General features: G+C 32.2%; 1 protein-coding gene across 2 annotated transcripts in view; it reads right to left on the bottom strand.

Annotated features, from left to right (window-relative positions):
- Window positions 1-18,977, bottom strand: part of LOC145738776 (zwei Ig domain protein zig-8-like) — a 38,568-nt gene extending 19,591 nt beyond the window's left edge. The window contains exons 1-4 of one of the 2 annotated variants that reach the window (XM_081993819.1): window positions 18,873-18,977; window positions 18,609-18,647; window positions 685-812; window positions 69-243 (exon numbers count right to left, since the gene is read on the bottom strand). In XM_081993819.1, coding sequence (XP_081849945.1) covers window positions 69-243; window positions 685-811 — 302 coding nt within the window. In that variant the 5' untranslated portion in view covers window position 812; window positions 18,609-18,647; window positions 18,873-18,977. Of the gene's footprint in view, window positions 1-68; window positions 244-684; window positions 813-12,814; window positions 13,011-18,608; window positions 18,648-18,872 lie in introns of those variants that run through there. The other variant, XM_081993817.1, reaches the window with a different exon arrangement.
- Between the last annotated feature and the right edge of the window lie 3,416 nt (window positions 18,978-22,393).

The following is a 22,393-nucleotide window of genomic DNA, read 5'->3' as shown; positions in this document are numbered from 1 at the left end:
TATACTGAACTGAATGAATTGCTATAAAATGACAGCATAAAACATGATGTATGGTAATTTAAAGTCACCTTTTACTATCGTCTTTTATCGAGTATTCCCTAATAACTTCAGCAGTCCCAAGAGCCAACTTAGTTTCCGGTTTGGCAACATTACGATGCGAAGAGTGAATAACATTAGGTAGGGTGGTGGTTGTTGATACGGTCGTCGTTTCAGAATCTAATGTCATCTCAACTTGCGTCGCCACTGAAAAATCGCTCGTATTATTTAAGAAAAGTTGGTACAAACTGTTATTCTTTTGTGTACATCCATGTGTCCTTAGCGAGCTAGAGATACGACTCAAACATTACAGTAGAAAACTTCATTTATCTCGAGGCCTTAAATTCCTTTCAACTTTAGCCGTGTTTCCTTAGCTCGAACAAAATAAAAACAAAAATAAAAGTCTACACCCAGCTTATGTAAACCGATATACATGACGCCTAACGAGGTCTGCCGGCAACTTTTAAAACTTAAATCCAAATTATTTGAAGATAACGTCTATAAATCTCTTGAGGGTGGGACGTAACATCCCTAAAGGCCAACGAAAGGGATGACCCAAAAATGGAACAAACCAGGTCAATCCATGTATCAGATCATTTAGATAGAAGTTTTACCTTAGCTAAGATTGCCTACAGCTACTATACAAACCTGCTGCCTTGGAATATTCCATTATTTCGTACAAAACAAGCATCGTTAGGAACTTTTTTGTGCAATATCTCATAATTGGATCAGAATCAGCTAGGTTGGGAGTAAGCAAAGCTTGGTAAACATCCATTCTGCAACAAAATCTAAAATCAGGTTTTTTTACTTTCTGCGGTAACAACATGAAATACACGCCGGTAAATTACCGAATACTGATACAGAGTAGCATTTTGTAATCGAAATTTTTATCCTTTGTTTTATCTACCGCAAATGTCCAGGCTTTCAAATATTCCGGTGCAATAGGTACTGACTGCCTGCCTGATAAAAGAGATGCCCAAAAGCCACTTTAATAAATCAACAGAGCATAAACCTGACTTTTGCATGAAGTATTGCTCAATGTCGGAAATCGGGCAGGCTACATTTGAAGGATGTAAGAGTCCTTTAGAGAGAGGCGAAAATTGGCAAAAATGATTTCCGAAAAAGTAGTGGTAGTGGTCAAAAATGCCCCTCTAAAGCTTTGTAATTTCAAATTCCAACTTTTTTAACGGTATTATAGTTCCGGCTGCAATAATTCATAAAGGATTCCCGGGAAATGTTTTTAATAACAGTAATATTGGTTTTACAAAATGAAACTTGTTTTTCAATAATCCCCTTTGCCAAACTTTTCAAAATCAAAAAGTTGGAAAATAAATTTGCTTTATACGTATAATATCGATTGCCTCTCTCATTCAACCCCAAACGGATTGTTTGCTCATTAATATTGCTAACTCAGGTATTTATAAAATATTGCCACTGTGGTTGTTTTATTGCTTCGAGGGCCATTTTCCGGTTTGATTTGTTTTTAAATGGATTCTGTCTATTAACACTGAAAAGCAAGATTGGAATATGATAGTCAGAACCATTTTATGCAATTATAATATATTAGCATAATTTACCATTCGAATTTAACGCTGAAAGGTTTTTTCTGAATGTGCGAAACAACTTCATGCCAAATGGAACGTGTCAATCTGATTGCTGAAATTTATGGAAAAACCATTAAACACCGAAACAGAATAAATTGTTTCGTAATAAATATGGGAAGAATGTATCATATTTTATGGAATGATGAAAGTGAGTTCTGTATATACGGAAGTAAATTTGTTGCAAGAAATGTGTACGTCGATAAGTTGGATGCCTGATTTATTAAACTAAGCTTTACAATAGAACACTACTCGTACAAAGTTGGCAATAGTACTCACTGCTAGCCCAGTTAGCAAAATTACGTTACAAAACATCCAAATGACGTTAACAAATTACATATGACATAACCTTTGACGTTGTTAAATTTTAACTTAACGGCCATATGTGACAGCAATAGTGACGTAAATTGGTTTGTAATAAAACGTTGATGAGTTACTAATAATCACCACACACGGTAAATGTAACGTCCTGTAACGTTTTACAAAGCTATACAGGGTGGTACACCACGATCTATTATGGGAAAATTATAATATACCATGTCAATGCATATAAAATTTAATGATTATTCCAAAAATGTGCCGAAAACTATTATTTTCTTATTCCAAGTGAGTATTACTGCTGATTGATTGTGTTTCTGACTGCACTAAATATTGTAGTTTCTTTCATGTCCTTAGATATGAAATTTAATGGGTAATTTTTTCACTCCAATTAGGTTTTACAGGTGATTTTGTCTCTGACTGTTCTTTAAAACTGTCTTTCTGGCAATCCAACATTTGACACCGCTTCTCATCCTGACTATTAAATATCGTAGTGTTTTCAATGTCATTAGATAGGAAATTTAATGAGGATTTCAAAAATGTGGTTAAAACTGTCATTTTTTCACTCCAACTAGGTTTTACAGGTGATTTTGTCTCTGACTGTTCTTTAAAACTGTCTTTCTGACATTCGAACATTTGACACCGCTTTTTACCCTGACTGTATTAAATATTGTAGCGTTTTTTTTATGTCATTAGATTGGAAATTTAATGAGGATTTCAAAAATTTGGTTAAAACTGTCATTTTTTCACTGCAACTATGTTTTACTGGTGATTTTGTCTCTGACTGTTCTTTAAAACTGTCTTTCTGGCAATCGAACATTTGACACCGGTTCTCATCCTGCCTGTATTAAATATCGTAGTGTTTTTTAATGTCATTAGATTGGAAATTTAATGAGGATTTCAAAAATTTGGTTAAAACTGTCATTTTTTCACTCCAACTAGGTTTTACAGGTGATTTTGTCTCTGACTGTTCTTTAAAACTGTCTTTCTGGCAATCGAACATTTGCCACCGCTTTTCACCCTGACTGTACTAAATATTAAAGTGTTTTTTTTATGTCATTAGATAGGAAATTTAATGAGGATTTCAAAAATTTGGTTAAAACTGTCATTTTTTCACTCCAACTAGGTTTTACAGGTGATTTTGTCTCTGACTGTTCTTTAAAACTGTCTTTCTGGCAATCGAACATTTGCCACCGCTTTTCACCCTGACTGTACTAAATATTAAAGTGTTTTTTTTATGTCATTAGATAGGAAATTTAATGAGGATTTCAAAAATTTGGTTAAAACTGTCATTTTTTCACTCCAACTAGGTTTTACAGGTGATTTTGTCTCTGACTGTTCTTTAAAACTGTCTTTCTGGCAATCGAACATTTGACACCGCTTTTCAGCCTGACTGTATTAAATATTGTAGTGTTTTTTTTTATGTCATTAGATTGGAAATTTAATGAGGATTTCAAAAATGTCGTTAAAACTGTCATTTTTCAAAGACCAAAAATGTTCCTAATCAACTGCTTAACCCAACACCGTAAGTTTTCACGACCGTTATTACTGCTAATATACAGGGTGAGAGGAAAAGTGTGGGGTTCACTGTTTTTGGGCTCCTTTTACGCAATTTTTCAGATACAATTTTTTGCTGTACACCACTGAAAAGAGGTGCTCGAGACGGTTTTTTTGAGTGGTTCAACCTCTACGAACTTCGAAAAATAACCGACATATAGGGTGTGCAAGTTTCAGACAAATGTTATTCCCTGTCTAAAATTAGGACAAGTTTGAATTAAGTTACTTATGTAAAAAATTTATACTATAGTCCGGTATGTTTCATCAAAACTCAGTCTTACCAACTTTTCGTTTTATGAAAAATCATAATAAATTTATCTGTTTTCTTAACTAAATTTTTTGAAGCAGTATAAGTAGTAAACATTTTTTTGGCATAACTGTAAGTAAAACAACTTAAATTGTATACCTGTTCCTAGATGATTTCTTTGAAATATCAATCACAAAACAAGTGACCTGAAAAATTATAAAACTGCAAAAAAATCACGGATAAACATCTTTTCAGTCACAAATTGAATTTTTTTTTTAATCAGAAAACTCATCAGTAGACTTAAAACTTCCAGTACAAAGACAATTCAAGATGAAATGACTTCAAGATTACAACACTATAAAAGTTGTCAAGCAATTTTACTACTTTTTATTATCCGACAGAAATCAACAGTGAAAACAACAGAAATAAAGTTTACTAAAGGTTCTTTATTGTAAGTAAAACACATCTCATTATTGGAAAAATTCTAGCACCCATTATTTTAGTGAACGGCATTCATTTTACTTTTAAATGTAACAAAAGCTGCAGTTACTAAGTTTTCCATTGGAAACGATTTTTTAAAAAATGTATGTTAAAATATACTAAAATTTATTAGAAATTCCCTTTCCAGTTTATGTAAATTTTAGAATTAAGTTTAAAATGTCAAATGCATTTCCGGGACGTCCAATGAAAAAGCATTGTAATGACATGAAATAAAAAGTTGTGTAATTATAACGTTGTGTTTTTGTCAATTTGCAATATCATAGTCAAACGTAAAAACACTGGCTTTCCGTCACCGAGGCACAAAAATTTTCAGATTTCATCGTTTTGCTTTGTCGGCATTAAACAACACTTTTGCCCTTTTAGCAATTTGGTGAAAAACCGCTATTTTTTGCTACTTTGCTAATTTCTGTGGCCCATCTAATGCAACGCTGACATTTTTTTTTTATCCTCATGTATTGTGTTGAAACCATGTACGCTTTAGGGGCACGAGTCCTTAATAGAATTCTATTATCCGCTGTCCTGTTAAATTGGTAAGGCTGAAGGGCATTTTGTGGAATTTCGTTCTAATACAAATTACTTTTTAACTCAATTTAAGAAATTGCAAAGTAAATTCAGTTTTGCAAGTTATTTTAATTGATTATTACGATTTGTACAAATTAACTGCAATGGTAATCTTTCCTAGTAATTTGTTTGGTTTGTTGATAGAGCCCAAATCCAACAACTCTAATGAACAAAACTTTAATAACTATGAAGTAACCAAAAATGATTGGAATAAAGTACGTAACATAATAATAACAGGAAATAAGTGGGTGATATTAAAAAGTTTCCAACGTAAATGCAATCGTATGATGTAAGTTAAAACAGTTTTTCAATTGAATTTTCCCATGCTCTGCAATATATTTTGCTTTTCTGCAAACACAAATCCCTTGTTGCACTGAAATTGAAATTGTAATTACACAAATTTTCCTAGAACGTTGTATAATCCTTTTACAATTACCAACCTAACAAATACAGAAACGAAATGTTTCATTCAGACTGACTAATTCAAAGTCTGTTAATCACCCTCATTTCCACGTGGAATTAGCCAGAAATGATTTTGTAGTCATATTTTGCAAATATGCCAAAGAGAGTGATTATAGAAAATCCTCAATTATATAGTTTAAAGCGCTCATTATCCGTTGAATTTCAATAGAACCGAGTTCAATCGAAACGAGCTTGAATACTCATACTTTTCATTATAATGCTAACAACCCCTTTAAGCCGCTCAAATTACGAATTTTCCAAATCAACGATTTATATGTTTTTGAAGAAGTGTTAACGCTTATTATATTACAGTTTTTTGTTACATTTATGTAGACGGAGTTTTCCTTTCAGAAGAACTTTTTCTGAAAGTTATTGACAGAAAATAATTTTACAATATAACGCCATAATGGGGTGTATAATAATTTTGAAACTTTGTGAATTGAAAAGTATGGAAAAGCGTATATGTGTCTCGTCTACACAATTTTTTGGTTAGCTAACAAAAAATTGAGTGGTGCAAAATAACACACAACACAATTTTGAATACGTAATTATAGCTCTATGTTTCTTAATTAATTTTAGTGATTGCTAGGAGCAACTCCGATAAAAGAAACATACAGAGAGTTTTATTTTATTTTGTAATCACAATTTGAAGCACAAACAATGAATTTAAAACATGTACATTTTTTAAACATTTATTAAGGTATTTTATCACGTAATGCAGTTATCGCATAAATTCGTTTTCAGTTCCGAAAAAATACTTTTTCTAAATGTTCGTATTCTACCTTTATGCTCACTAAATCCTCAAGAATTCCATAAAAATAACAGCTTATGCGATTAAAAAACAAATCATATAAAAGCTTCCAATTAAACTGCTTGAACCAAAACAGTTATCATACACTAGGGAGTTTAAGCTGCAAATGTTCAAGTAGTAAAATGCATTAAAACTGAGTAGAATAATGAATATGAGTATGCACATAAAGAAGGCAATTTGAGCTACGGAAAAATTATGAACTTGCCAAGTAAAACATTGAAAAAGTATGTAAACTCCGTCCTAGGGCTAGTAGCAGTGACCTAATAATTGTTGTTCCTTTTCTATTAAATGTGAACTGAGAGAGAGGAAAATTTGATGTCATTGACGTATGTCATTTTGGTCTACAAAGGTCAGGTGACTGTTGTGTATGGTATTTTCATGGTTTTTAGCTGTAATTTGGGTTGAAAAGCGTTTCCAAAGCCAAAGCTTGTAATTGAAATTCTAAAGTGACGTAACTGTTTCGTTTACACTTCTAGCTCAACCTTTATCTAACAGAGGCTTTTCGAGCTTACAATTGGTCTACAAAGGTCACGTGACTGTTATGCATGTTCTGTAGGGCATTTCCAAGGCTTTTAGCTGAAATTTTGGTTAAAAAGCGTTTCCCATGCTTGTAATTGGTCTTCTAAGGTCACGTGACAGTTATGTTCACATTTCCAGCTTAATCTTTACCTGTCAGAGACTTTTCAAGTTTGTAATTGGCTTTCTAAGGTCACGTGACGGTTTCGTTTACACTTCTAGCTCAACCTTTATCTGACAGAGGTTTTTTAAGTTTACAATTGGTCTACAAAGGCCACGTGACTGTTATGCATGTTCTGTATGACATTTCTATGGCTTTTAGCTAAAATTTTGGTTAAAAAGCGTTTTCCAAGCTTGTAATTGGTCTTCTAAGTTCACGTGACTGTTTTGTTCACATTTCCAGCTTAATCTTTACCTGTCAGAGGCTTTGCAAGCTTATAATTGGTCTACAAAAGTCACGTGACTGTTATGCATGTGCTGTATGACATTTCCATGGCTTTTAGCTGAAATTTTGATTAAAAAGCTTTTCCAAGCTTGTAATTGGTCTTCTAAGATCACATGACTGTTTTGTTCACATTTCCAGCTTAATCTTTACCTGTCAGAGACTGTTAAAGCTTGTAATTGGCCTTCTAAGGTCACATGTGACTGTTTCGTTTACACTTTTAGTTCAACCTTTATCTGACAGAGGCTGTTCAAGTTTACAATTGGTCTACAAAGGTCACGTGACGGTTATGCATGTTCTGTATGCCATTTTCATGGCTTTTGGATGAAATTTTGGTTAAAAAGCGTTTTCCAAGCATGTAATTGACCTTATAAGGTCACGTGACTGTTTATATTTCTAGCTTAACTATCTGACATAGGCTTTTCAAGCTTACAAATCTTCTACAGGCATTTTCATTGGTTTTAGCTGAAAATTAGGTTAAAAAGCGTTTCCCAAGCTTGTAATTGGTCATCTAAGGTCACATGTGACTGTTTCGTTTACACTTCTAGCTGAACCTTTATCTGACAGAGGCTTTTCAAGCTTACAATTGGTCTACAAAGGTCACGTGACTGTTATGCATGTTCTGTATGCCATTTTCATGGCTTTTGGATGAAATTTTGGATAAAAATCGTTTTCCAAGCATGTAATTGATCTTCTAAGGTCACGTGACTGTTTCGTTTACACTTCTAGCTCAACCTTTATCTGACAGAGGCTTTTCAAGCTTACAATTGGTCTACCAAAGCTTAGACTGTTATGCAGGTTCTGTCTGGCATTTTTATTGGTTTTAACTGAAAGTTAGGTTAAAAAGCGTTTCCCAAGCTTGTAATTGGTCTTCTAAGGTCACGTGACTGTTTTGTTCACATTTCCAGCTTAATCTTTACCTGTCAGAGACTTTTCCAATTTTTTAAAAATATTCTGCAACGGCACTTTAAAAAAATGTGTAGTTTAACAAATACAAAGATTTTCAAAAAAAATTAAAAAAAAAACTTAACCACAAAATATCAAAAAAAATCTTGAGAATCAATCTAAGACATAAGTGAATTTCAATATGACGTTACAGTTAATGTCGTCCCTGCCACTTCTCCTGGAATAGAGACCATAATGAGAAAAAAATGATTGACCTAAAAACTCTGCGAAACATGTCATAATAAAAAGTTACAAATCTCCCTAATATTGCCACCACTGTCACCGTATTTACGAAACAAATATTATCTCGTCGACGATAAAAACCCTAAAACTCGATGCGGAACAGAACAAAAACGTTGTAGGTTTTTTCTGCAGGGCCAAAGGACAACCTCAAAGCAACACCTTACGCAGTTTTATGGTTTGAGAGTTGCTCTTAACTCAACAAGTAGAAGATTGAGAGCAGAAAATACCGATAACATTTTTCATATAAAGCAATTGAGATGTATTGAATAAAAAAAAGTATGAAAAAAATAGTAATATGAGTTACAAGTAAATTAATAGTGAAATCTTTGAAAAAAAAATAGAAAATGAAACATATTTTTGTGTTCTAGTAATTCTAATCTAAATCTACTCTATCCAAGTTATAAAAAACGTAAGACATAAGAACTACTGCCAAAGTTTTTGAGCTTCAGAAATATCGGGCCGAACCAAACATATCCACATATTTCCCATTTTAAGCATTATAACTTAAAAGCGTTTTGTTGGTTTCTCACTAAAATATTTTATACAACAAACCTCTGCGACCTGATTTTATTGGTTTAAAATAATGGCTTTGTTATGAGCAGCACAGTAATACTGGCTAAGTTAACTTCAGACTCTTTGTGTTCATAAAATGTAATGGCATCAATGATGTAAACTCAGTCGTTTGGTATATACCGATACGAAAATATACCGTACAGATAACACGTGATTTTTGGAGGATAATTTAGCTAGACAGTAACGTGATTACTGTCAAATTAACTGTAATAAATCTCAGAAACACGTTTTGTATCGAATACTGCAAGAAGACTCTAAACCCTGATTTTTGAATCTTTTGAGCACAGTTTGACAGTCAGAGACAAAAATTTGCTTGTCAAACCCACTTAGAGTGAGAAAATGACTGTTTTAAGCACATTTTTATAATTCTCATTAAATTTTCTATCCAATAACCTGGAAAACACTAAAAAATTTGGTACAGTCAGGGGGAAAAGCGGTGTCAAAGTTTAAACTGACAGAAACCCAGTTTGATAGGACAGTCAGAGACAAAATCGCCTGTAAAAACCACTTGTAGTGAGAAAATGGCTGTTTTAAGCACATTTTTGGAATTCTCATTAAATTTCCTATCCATTAACCTGGTAAACACTATAAAATTTGATACAGTCAGGGAGAAAGGCGGTGTCAAAGTTTGAAGTGTCAGAAACACAGTTTGATATGACAGTCATCAGAGACAAAATAGCTAGTAAAACCCACTTGGAGATAAAAAATTACTGTTTTAAGCACATTTTTGAAATTCTCATTAAATTTCCTATTCTATAACATGAAAAAACACTACAAAATTTGGTACAGTCAGGGGAAAAGGCGGTGGCAAAATTTGAAATACCAGAAACACAGTTTGAAAGGACCGTCAGGGAGAAAATCGCCTGTAAAACCCACTTGTAGTGAGAAAAAGGCTTTTTAAGCACATTTTTGGAATTCTCATTAAATTTCCTATCCATTAACCTGGAAAACACTAAAAAAATTCGTACAGTCAGGGGGAAATACGGTGGCAAAATTTGAAATACCAGAAACACAGTTTGAAAGGACCGTCAGGGAGAAAATCGCCTGTAAAACCCACTTGTAGTGAGAAAAAGGCTTTTTACGCACATTTTTGGAATTCTCATTAAATTTCCTATCCATTAACCTGGAAAACACTAAAAAAATTGGTACAGTCAGGGGGAAAAGCGATGTCAAAGTTTAAACTGACAGAAACACAATTTAATAGGACAGTCCGGGACAAAATCGCCTGTAAAACCCACTTGTAGTGAGAAAATGACTGTTTTAAGCACATTTTTGGAATCCCCATTAAATTTTTTATCCAATAACATGAAAAAACACTACAAAATTTGATACAGTCAGTGAGAAAAGCGGTGTCAAAGTTTAAATTGACAGAAACACAGTTTGATAGGACAGTCAGAGAAAAAATAGCTAGTAAAACTCACTTGGAGATAAAAAAATTACTGTTTTAAGCACATTTCTAGAATCCTTATCAAATTTCCTATTCAATAACATGAAAAAACACTACAAAATTTGATACAGTCAGGGGAAAAAGCGATGTCAAAGTTTAAATTGACAGAAACACAGTTTGATAGGACAGTCAGAGACAAAATCGCCTGTAAAAACCACTTGAAGTGAGAAAATCACTGTTTTAAGCAAATTTTTGGAATCCTCATTCAATTTTTTATCCAATAATATGAAAAAATACTACAAATATTTTGTACAGTCAGGGGGAAAAGTGGTGTCAAAGTTTGAACTGACAGAAACACAGTTTGATAGGACAGTCAGAGACAAAATACCTAGTAAAACCCACTTGAGATAAAAAAATTACAGTTTTAAGCACATTTTTGGAATCCTCATTAAATTTCCTATGCAAAAACATGAAAAAACACTACAAAATTTGGTACGGTCAGGGGGAAAATCGGTGGCAAAATTTGAACTACCAGAAACACAGTTTGAAAGAACAGCCAGGGACAAAATCGCTTGAAAACATTTTTAAGCACATTTTTGGAATTCTCATTAAATTTCCTATTCAATAACATGAAAAACACTACAAAATTTCATACAGCCAGGGAGAAAAACGGTATTGAAATTTCAACTGCCAGAAACACAGTATTTGTAATACCGGTCAAATTTTCCTGGTAAAGTAAAACATTTACTTTACAGGTAATTTATCATTACTATTAAAATCTATATGATAGTAAAAAGTAATAACTTCGTTTACTCATTTTTGTGGTAGTTCAACATTAAACTTTTCATCTCTCAGGCTAAACGTTATAAACTACAACTCGCTATTATAACTCACGGGAGATAAAGCTTTGAGTTACATAATAATAAACTTATTGTGACTATTACACAATGAAATGTACGCTTACAGAGTATTTAGGGTGCTAAAAACTTAAATATAACCCAGTGTAAACGAGATAACTTGTTGGCATTCTTACTTTTAAAACATGTAAACCCTAAAAGTTGGGTTAAACCAACATGGCTGTATTTACTCCTGTCGGTTGCATTTAAACATGGTTTTGCACTTTGTTTTCGCAGTACAGCGTGTCAAAGAATATTTACCTTCCCTGATAATCTAGTCCAATTTTTACAATGATTAATCACTAGTGTTGTTTTACTTTAAACTTACTTGTAACATTTCTTAAAAGGTTTATAAATTTTTGAAATCTGTCGCCAATGAGACTGAATTTTAAAGTTATTGTGTCTTATACTCCTCAGTATTCATCAGTCGTCTTAAGAAATAAAAGTTTTCAGTTTCCAAAGAGCTGCAAGATGCAAACTCAAAACAAAACGGAACCATCTAAAAAGTAAGTTTTACTCCAAGTTTTGCTTATGTTGAAAGCTTACTTTTTTGCTTTTCGCAGTTCCAGATTATAGGGATTAAATTAATTAAGTAAATTTTACTTCAGACCCAAAGTTTCTCAATGTTGGATCCAAAAGGAAAACCTTTGGAAATGCTATAGCACAATAAGAAAAGTTGTTATTGAGTTACTACCTGGAAGAACAAGTTCAACAAAGTGACGGTCAAAAGAAAAAATCAGAAATTCAGCTAAATGCGAGACGAAATCTAGAGGAACTCTCACTTTTTAAGCATTTTAGAGGATAAAAGGCTGCCGACGAACTCCGAGTTTTGGGATGAATAAAGTCAGAGCAAAATGGGCACTAAAACTTCTCAGGGCTATTCAAAACCAGCTACGTGTACAATTGATCTACTGAATTTTTAAAACTCTCTAGAACAAAGTTTGTTTCCATTGTTCGGCCATACAACAATGATTTTTATCGCTATCTGTTAACAGAAGTCATAAAATGGAACTCCCTTCAACAATGGGGGGTATAAATAAAATGATTCTAGTATTAACAAACGCCCTGTATTGTAGTACGATTCTCAAATTACCACACACATGGTTAAAACAGTAACTCAATATCCATTTTCCCTGAAAACAAGTTTTCATTTTGTGTTTCTGCAAATTTGTTAAATTGCCTCAATGAAATTTAATATTATATGAAGCTCTTTCTACCAGAGAGGTATTTACCCTGAAGCATTGTTCAAATACATTTTATTATAGCTTTGCAATATCATCCAATAATTGATTGTTTCCGTTATGCGACAATTTGTTTAATTAACAATGTGTGTGGTAATAGAATTTAACAATTTGGCAATTCGAATTGCCTGGCAAAGTTTAGTTACCTAATTGTAACCCTAAAAAATTAATTAATGTAGCACAAGCTGCAAAGTGATTACATAATTAACTTGTCATTGTTAAAATCAATTAAGTTTAAGATTGCCGTGATAGATTGGTAATTAAGCTAAGCAACCTACTCGGTTTAATTACTTTTGGGAGGATATTAAGAAAAGGCACTTAAAATGAAACACAAGAGATGCTTGAATGCTAGCACGTGTGAATTAAGTGTCTAGGTTTCAAGAAAATAACAACATGCAATAACAAACTAAATAAATTCATAATAACGGAGTTTTGTACAGGAGTAAACAAATGTTTAAAGTTAGTTACAAAACTTACCACTACGGAGCCGATAATATTGTTCTTAAAATTAAAAAATAAACACAAACCAACATTGTTAACAATTCAAAAACCCGGCAAAAAAATCAACAAATGCACTCGCTCCCTCTATGCCCTTTAATGAATTTCATTCATGAGAACTCATGCTTTGATGTTATGCAATGCCCGCTTAGAATGCTATCCAGACTTTGGATATATGTGGATATATATTGTTTGGAAACGTTAGGGCCGAAGCTCGCGCCGGCGTTCTGCTCCAAACCGACGCCTAATGCGTCGAAGGAAAATCTAGGCAAATCTGGACCCCATCCCAGTTTGCTTCCTGGAAATATCCATGATAAGTTGAATCACAGCTTCTCGTTTTCCAGGGTCTGGAGACAAACAGTCAGGCAATCCGTTTTCGCGGCTTGCATCTCATGAATTTTTAATTATGTCATTTTTTTTAGTTTAGGGCGTATGGATTCAATTTGCCTTGGAAAAGTTTGCTTTGATGTCGAGCGTCCGTTTAATACTGCCAGTCTTTGTGGAATAATTAACCGGCGTAATTAAGTTTCGTTGAGTTTTTACTGCGGTTCCTTTTAATGGAAAAATACAGCGGTTGGACATTTTTGTAGAATTTTATTAAAGAGCACGGTGTCCAGTAGACCTTCACTAATATAGGATTAAAGCATCTGTTAAAAAAGTTCACTAACTTTTTTTACAGACTTTCCCATTATCAACCCACTATAAATGTAAATCACCGTTAAATTTGTTTGTTTTTTAACTTGTCAACACAGAGAGGACATAGATATCTGTGACATAGATAGGTAAATTCCTATTTTTTAATCATTTCCAAATTGGCCCGTCATCTACCAGACTCAGGACAAAACAGCTCACTTAAAATTACAGAGTTCTAATTTCCACAATTTGAAACACTAATAAAGAACTACATATTACCTACATAACTTATTAATACATGATTCATTTTTATTCTGGACAGTTAGAATATAATAGAATTATTGCTCCACTTAATAATGTACACAGGATTATTAAGGGATCGTCAATACATTTACATATAGATTACACGACACAATTGCGTTACATACATTAAACTAGTTGTAATTAAATAATAAAATACATAAAACAAAAAGTAGTTACATGAAACTTAAAAATTATTTATGTTTAAAATAATATTAATAGGTTTACTTCCAAAGTTGTACTACTAACATACTACCTATCCATTATAAACTCTTCCACTGTATAGTAGGTTTTTGTCACTAAAAATAATTTTAATTTTTTCTTAATGCTGCCTGTCCAGAAAGTATTGACAATTTCTGATGTAATGCTGTTAAGGTGGTTTAATAGTTTTCCTCCCATATAGCCCCACTGGTCTGACCTAGTGATGTACGCGAGAAGGACATTTGAATCCCATGCCTCTGGCGGGTGTTATCAGTGTGAATTTCACCCCGCTTTTACATTTGTTTCGAATTTCTAATGGCAAAAGCAGTTGATATACAGGGTGGTCCAGTTTTAAATGTCAATAATTCACCATTCGATAGCCCATCAAAAAATAAGTTAACATACATTATGTCATTTTTCTGAAAAAGGCTTCCTAAGGAAAATAGTTCTTCAAATTTCACTTTAAAAAATCGTTTTTTTTTGTCATAACTGTCAGACCGTTGGATAAAATTTGGACCAAGCACTCATGCAATTAATACTCATTATGAATGACTTTTGCCAAAATTCTCCAGAAGCGTAGATACAGGAAGATGGTTTTCATGTTTTTGTATTATTTTCTAGGTCTTTAGATATTTTTCAAAAATTACAGTTTCTTTTAAATTTATTGTTCACGATGAAAAATTAATTATCTCTTATACAATTCTAATTTGAAACTTCGTTTACGAGATAATTCAGTTATTACGTTCAAAAGACCCAAAACTAACCCAACCCAACTTAAAAATTGTCTTGGAAACGAAAAATTGACTAAAGAAGCCTAAAAAATTTTATTGTAGCCAGTTTTCATAGTTTCCAAATAAACTGAAATACTTTAGTTATGAAAATTGACTTAAAAAAGATAAAAATGTATTTCAGAAGCTTAAAAATTGTTTGTAACCAGTTTTAATACAAATCGAGAGACTTTAGTATTAAAAATTGATTTTTCTAGAATTTTTGATTACAAATTCATACATTTAACTCTTAAAAATTGACTTGAACACCAAAAAGTGACTCTGAACTAATAAAAAGTGACATCAGAAGCTTAAAATTTGCATTTAAACTGTTTTCATAATTTGAAGACAAATTTCAATATTTTAGTCTTGAAAATATTCTTAGATACAGTACATTAGATTCATAAAAATTGTCTTGAAAACTAACTTTTCGTACTTTTTACTTTGCTTTTCATTTTCTTAGAATTCTGGACTATTTTTAGTGCTTTAAAACTGCTTTCAGCTTGGAAAATAGACTTAAAATATCATTCTAATCTTTCTTACTATTAAATCGACTTCTAGACACCTCAGTGCTAAAAATTCAAGTATTTCTTAAAAATCTAGACTGTTTTTAGTGCTTTAAGATGCTTCAAGACTATCTTTTGACTTATCAGGCCTAAAAGCCAGTTTGGACACTGTCCATAGTCTTGAAAATGTCATTTCAAGCTTAGCTTCTTTACTATTAAATTTATACACTCCTAGGTGCAATAAACTGTAGTATCTCTAAGAAATTCAGACTGTTTTTAGTGCTTTTTAAGACTGAAAAATCGAGTTTAAGACTATTTCCAAAAGTCAAGTTTTTTCAGTAATAAAAGTAAAAAATTTTGGTACCAAATGCTACGATATTAGTCTTGAGAAATAAAATAGTCCGAAAATTTAATTTACTTCTAGTCTTGTTTCAGAAAATTGAGTTGTACACCAATTAAAGTCCTGAAAATAGACTTTTGGACTCTCTTTAGTCCTAGTAAAGTTAGTTCTAGCCTTAAAAATCAACTTTTAGATTATTTTTAGTAGCAAAAAATTATTTCATGTACAATACAATCTTTGTCTTGATTTCCGGACTGTTTTTAGTTTTTACCAGGAAGGCAGTCTGAGAAAACGAATTAGAAGACTATTCCTAGTAGTTAATAACAAATTTTTAGACTATTCAGTACAAATTTGGACTCTCACAAGGGTTGAATGTTCAGTTTTACACTATAAAACGATTTTTTAAATTGAAATTTGGTGGGCTGTATCTTAAAAAACGTTTTTCAGAAAAATTACATAATGCAAGTCAACTTATTTTTTAATTGGCTATCGAATGGTGAATTATTGACACTTAAAACTGGACCACCCTGTATACTAATGCAAAAAATACAATAATTAATATTTTTTTACATTTCTTTTAACACAATTCTGGTCAATGTAAAAGTTAATAAAATTGTCACTTACAGAAGACAAACATTATCGAGTGCATGAGAGAAAACTGCTTCATATGTGGCGAACTTTTATTAAAACCTTTTCCAAGGCTATTTCAGAGTCTCGACATTCCAATGCAATAAAGAGTTATATTGAACGTAAATTTAGTTTTAGAAATGTGTTATTGATTGGCGACTTTAACGGTCAGTGGGGAGCTAAAAGACCGAGTCTTTCGGTAGATTTTCTGGATCTGGAAATTGTAATTCAAAATACTTCAGTAGTGACAAACTAAGATTTTTCACCAAGAAACTGGAAATTGCTAACACATTTTCAAAAATAAATTTGCGTTTATTATCATATTATATGTAAAGAAGGTCGACAGTTTTCTCAAACCTTGTTAAAAATTCCATTTAGGTAATAAATTTTTAGGGGATGAGGATAGTGTAGTCAAGAGAGCTAGAAAGGAGTGGAGATTTTACTTAGACTGTTCATCGTTGTAAAGTTGCCAAGTTTCTCTTTTACTCAGTCTTGACGGAATTGTAAATTCTTTGATTCTTCCATGGTTTCTATAATCATCTTATATCATCATCAAAAACTTAATCATCTAAAACGCTAAAGGGTGGAGTTTGGTTAAAGTTACTTTTTAAATTTTTATAACTCTCATTTCACCTCAAAAAGATAATTCTCACAGAAGAAACATGTAAATTGATTGTTCTAAACACTGTTTAGAATATTTTGTTTTGCCCTGTTATTTTAAGAATTACTTTTTCAGGGAGTTACAATTGCAAACACTTGGTTTACACACCAGAGCAATACTGAGCTTGCATAATTTGATAGGATATGACTCACCATTTCAAGAATAATGATAGAAAACCTCAAACTTGATGTGATTTGTAAAGAATAAAACCCAAAGCAATTTAATTCTTCAAATAATCTTAGATATAAAATGTACACCCTGTACCTTCTACGGGTATCAAATATCATTTTTCATTGAATAGTTTGCTTTCGCCTTACTTGTGATTTTTAGACGAATTTGTATAACGTTATGGCATTACATTGTTAGTGGTTGAAATTTTTGAAACCTTATATTTCAAGTAACAAACAAACTTCAAAATACTAGTCAAAATTAATGTTTTCCTCTTGTAAATACCTGGACGTATCAGGTAAGTAAATTTACATAAATTCTACTTTCCTTGTTCCATACAAATTAAATGCGCATAAAGCTGGTTTATAAACTTTGTTCTTTGTTTTCCCTGAGTTTCCAAGTTTATTCTTGTTGCTGTTGTCTCCGTTTAGGTAATTTATATTGAGTTCGTTTATGTCGTGCAACTTTAATCCGATCAGTTAGCAGTCAATTATTCAATTGCGTTTAACTCGTACTTGCTCTAGAATCGACGAATTGACTTTGATGATTAGTGAAAATATTAGTTTTATGTAGTAAAGAGTAAATTACCGGTAAAATAAATATTTTACTTAACCGGAAAATTTGACTGGTAAATTACAAATACTGTGTTTCTGGCAGTTCAAACTTTGACACCGCTTCTCCCCTTGACTGTATCAAATTTTGTAGTGTTTTTTCATGTTCCTGGATAGGAAATTTAATGAGGATTCCAAAAATGTGCTTAAAACTGTCATTTTCTCACTCCAAGTGGATTTGTGTTGTCCCTGTCAAACTGTGCTTAAAAGTTCTTGCAGTATTCGATACCAAACGTTTTTGTGAAATTTATGACAATTATTTTGACTATGGTCATATGACTGCCTAGCTAGATTATCCTCCAAAACCACGTGATATCTGTCACTAATGTCAAAATTTGCCAAACATTATTGTTACAAGAATTCCTGTTTAGCACAGTTTTCGAAACAAGACACGTTTCTCAGACATGACCGTTATTTTGACAATTGTCAGTAAATTACAATTTGTTTAAATAATATCGTGTGACCAAAAGCTAAAAATGCAATTTTTTCAAAAAAGCTACCTTTTGAAAAATAAATTATTAGATTGTTATTCATTTGGTACAAGAATCAATTTGTCAAGAAAGTTTTTCAAGAAACCAAAATCTCTAAAACAATAAATAACAAATCAAAATAAGCATTGACCGAAAACGACTTAATGACAGTTATGACAGGAGAACGATTCAATTAGACCCATAAATTTACTGGTCAAATTCGAATTTACGGATAAAATTGATAAATTGTCCTGTCATACTGCATTTTACTTTTCAGTAAACTTAAGCCCATCATTTATGTCAATTTGACGTAACCGATTACTGGCATGTACTTGACAACAGTTAAAACCATTTCGAACTCAACTCCTGTTGCTTTTTAGAATCGTCAATCCTTATAGAGTTAATCAATCTAGTTTACGTCGTGATTTTTCTGTTAGTTCGTCCAGTCCTACTGAATGATGGCATGGAATTTGTTCGAGATAAACTTACTCAGTGATTTCAGTTGTTTGTTGTTGTAGTTTGATTGGTCTGAAAAATAACAAGCAAAATCAAGTTTATGTATGTATGTTGCATTCTGGTACAATAACCGTTGTAAAAAGTTAAAAACTCCATTTGAAAATTGGCCATTACATCAGGGGTTTTTAAAACTCTTTTAAAGTAGTTTTTACTATAGTACCTCTTTTCCTAATAAAACCGGCAATGTTTATTTGCACAACATTGCTTTTTTATATACACTCATTGACCAGAACTTACCCATCAAACAGTTCTTAAAGAAACTTCGGGGCACTTACTTTAAGTGGTCAACTCAAGCATTTTTATAGGCTGTTAATTTTATAGAACCTTGTGAACCGAGATAAGTAATGCGAATATCGATTAAATTCAAATGCTCAGAAAACGGATGGCAGAATTTCCAAAAAAATTGCAAACAAAACAAGTTAGTTTAATCAACGAAAAAATATCATTTAATTGTTTTGAGTGTCGAACTAATGTTAGAAGAATTGCTTACAATCATCCATAATTATTAACTTTGCAAATTCTTGACAGAAAATTTGTAGTTGAACAGAGACAACTGTTATCGATCAAGTTGTTAGGAATCTTCACTAAGCAATCAATATTTCATTGCTGTATTGATTTTACAGGACTCTGCAATTTCAGTAACGCAATCGATATTTCAATAATAGAAGACTACAGTATGAAGGTTTTTATGGATTTTTAAGGGATTGGGTTCCATATTTTGGCAAAAGATGGCTAAAGGAAGGTTTTTAATTAAACAATAATGAGCAGATATTGACTTAGTTCTGCTTACAGAGGTGTGTCTGCATATTATATAGTGAAGTTTATCCATTAAATTGATTCGCAGTAAATTTGGTTCTTGAAGGGTTTACGTTTAACGTAAAACTTAATGAAAGTTTCTAAAAACTTGTTGTACTAAAAATACAGACAGAAACTGGGTTTCCAAAATCAGTATTCAAATTCTAATTGCATTTAAAATTTATGGTTCACATCTTAAAGTCACATGAGTGTGGGTTTCAGTAAAATATTGGATTTTTCTCTCTTCTTCATAATGTTTGATTATTCCAGTCACGTGACTGCTTCACAAATTTGGCATTTTTAACATAAATTTTGATGATTTTGAACGAAAGTTTCTAATAACATGGTGAAACACGTCAGTGAATTGATTTCCATTCAGAAAAACTCACAATATAATAAATTATTAAATTTTGATTTTTGTTATTATTATGATGTTGTGTGATTATATTTGAAAATCATCACGGGACCGTTTGCACTTTAAAAAGAGTCACGTGACTTTAAAAATATCAATCTAAACGTAAAAACTGTCGGGTGACGTTAAGGATGATATTTTATCCTTAAAAAAATCACGTGATTCAGTGTTTAAAACTAAAAACAGGTCACGTGGCCTCTCAAATACGTTTTCGCCATTTGGAATAGTCCCATGACTTTTAGGATTCCGTTTTGACGCTAAAAAAGAGTCACAACACCTTTTTTTTAAATTAATGATTGAGAGTTGTCAGAAGACCAATTTCACTGTAAAGAGAGTTACGTGACTTTAAAAATATTAGTTTAAATCGAAAAACGGTCACATGATCTTCAGAAACGGGCTTGTTGTTAAAAAAGAGTAACATGATCTTTAAATCTAAATTTTAATGATTGAAAATAATCACGTGACCGTTTGCACTTGAAAAAGAGTCACGTGACTTAAAAAATATCAATCTAAACGTAAAAACTGTCGGGTGACGTTAAGGATGATATTTTATCCTTAAATAAAATCACGTGATTCAGTCTTTAAAACTAAAAACCGATCACGTGGCCTCTCAAATACGTTTACGCCATTTGGAATAGTCCCATGATCTTTAGGATTCCGTTTTGACGTTAAAAAAGAGTCCCAAGACCTTTTTTTAAAAAAATGAATGATTGAAAGTTGTCAGGAGACCAATTTTACTGTAAAGAGAGTTACGTGACTTTAAAAATATTAGTTTAAATTGAAAAACGGTCACGTGATCTTTAGAATTGGGTTTATTGTTAAAAAAGAGTCACGTGATCTTTAAATCTAAATTTGAATGATTGAAAATAATCACGTGACCGTTTGCACTTGAAAAAGAGTCACGTGACTTAAAAAATATCAATCTAAACATAAAAGCTCTCGGGTGACGTTAAGGATGATATTTTATCCTTAAAAAAATCACGTGATGCAGTGTTTAAAACTAAAAACAGGTCACGTGGCCTCTCAAATACGTTTTAGCCATTTGGAATAGTCCCATGACCTTTAGGATTCCGTCTTCAGAATTGGGTTTGTTGTTAAAAAAAGAGTCACGTGATTTTTAAACCTAAATTTGATGATTGAAAATAATCACTTGACCGTTTGCACCTTAAAAGGAGTCACGTGATTTTCAATAAATCAATCTAAACGTAAAAACTGTCGGGTGACATTAAGGATGATACGTTATCCTTAAAGAAAGTCACGTGATTCAGTGTTTAAAACTAAAAACCGGTCACATGGCCTCTCAAATACGTTTTCGCCATTTGGAATAGTCCCATGACCTTTAGGATTCCGTTTTGACGTTAAAAAAGAGTCCCAACATCTTTTTTTTTTTAAATTAATGATTGAAAGTTGTCAGAAGACCAATTTCACTGTAAAGAGAGTTACGTGACTTTAAAAATATTAGTTTAAATTGAAAAACGGTCACGTGATCTTCAGAATTGGGTTTGTTGTTAAAAAAGAGTCACGTGATCTTGAAATCTAAATTTGAATAATTGAAAATAATCACGTGACCGTTTGCACCTTAAAAGGAATCACGTGATTTTCCAAATTTAACTGAAAAGCGGTCACGTGACCCTCCCAATAATATATTGACATTTACAATTTTTTGAACTAACTCCATTTCTCCCTTCCTCCTCCTCGACTGAGCGTAGCTCCGTTATTTAAAGAGCTACAAAAAAGTGTAAGTAAAAAATTTTGTAGAAAGTTTTATCCTCTACAAGATTAAATTTAGTGAGTAAGAAACATAATATTAAACAGTCATAGAAAAAATTAGGTATAAACTACAGTTTTTCTAAAAATCCAGTGTAAAACCTACTTTTTAAAAACCATAATGTTATCAGACCATTTTTAAGAGTTTCTATGCGCATCTGGGTTCTTGTGTATGCAGTATACATTCAAATATGACAGAATGGAGCAAAACTAGACTCTTTCAGCAGGCAAGTGTTAGTTTCAGGAGATATTTTGTTTTATGATGGCAAATTGCAGAGAAAAGGATTCATATAACGTAAAGAAATATTAAAATGCTACGTTTTGCAATTCAACTTCTCCCTCTAATAGAACGGTAATTTTCTAGTTTTCAACTACGTTTACACTAATCATCCAGAAAGTAAAATAACAAGAATGAAGGAGAACCGGAACGTTCATTTTGCCCACTAAAATGTCGAGTAGAATGTGCTGCATTACCAATGTAAACCCGCTTAAAAGGAACTTAAAACTCATAGATGTTTTACCTTTAAGGGCCTCCCTAAAGAGTTATAAGGGAAAAAGTGACAAGATGCACAAAACTGCTTTTTTAACTAACTCCATTTCGACTGAAAAATAAGCTTTGTTATCATTGTCAATGTAATATAGTTAAGATGTGACATTTCTTGTTTTTCTGCTTGTATTATGTCAATATTTCTACATCTTCAAGGGGCCTAATGAGAAATAATATTTATATGGCTTATTGCATTTTCGTATGTCTGTTCCCTGATGCTTTACAGAAAACTTGTGT

The sequence above is a fragment of the Ips typographus genome, linkage group LG16 (assembly GCF_016097725.1).
Source record: "Ips typographus isolate SLU linkage group LG16, UJ_Ityp_2.0, whole genome shotgun sequence".
NCBI classification, from domain to species: domain Eukaryota; kingdom Metazoa; phylum Arthropoda; class Insecta; order Coleoptera; family Curculionidae; genus Ips; species Ips typographus.
This window is presented reverse-complemented; position numbering and strand designations above follow the sequence as displayed.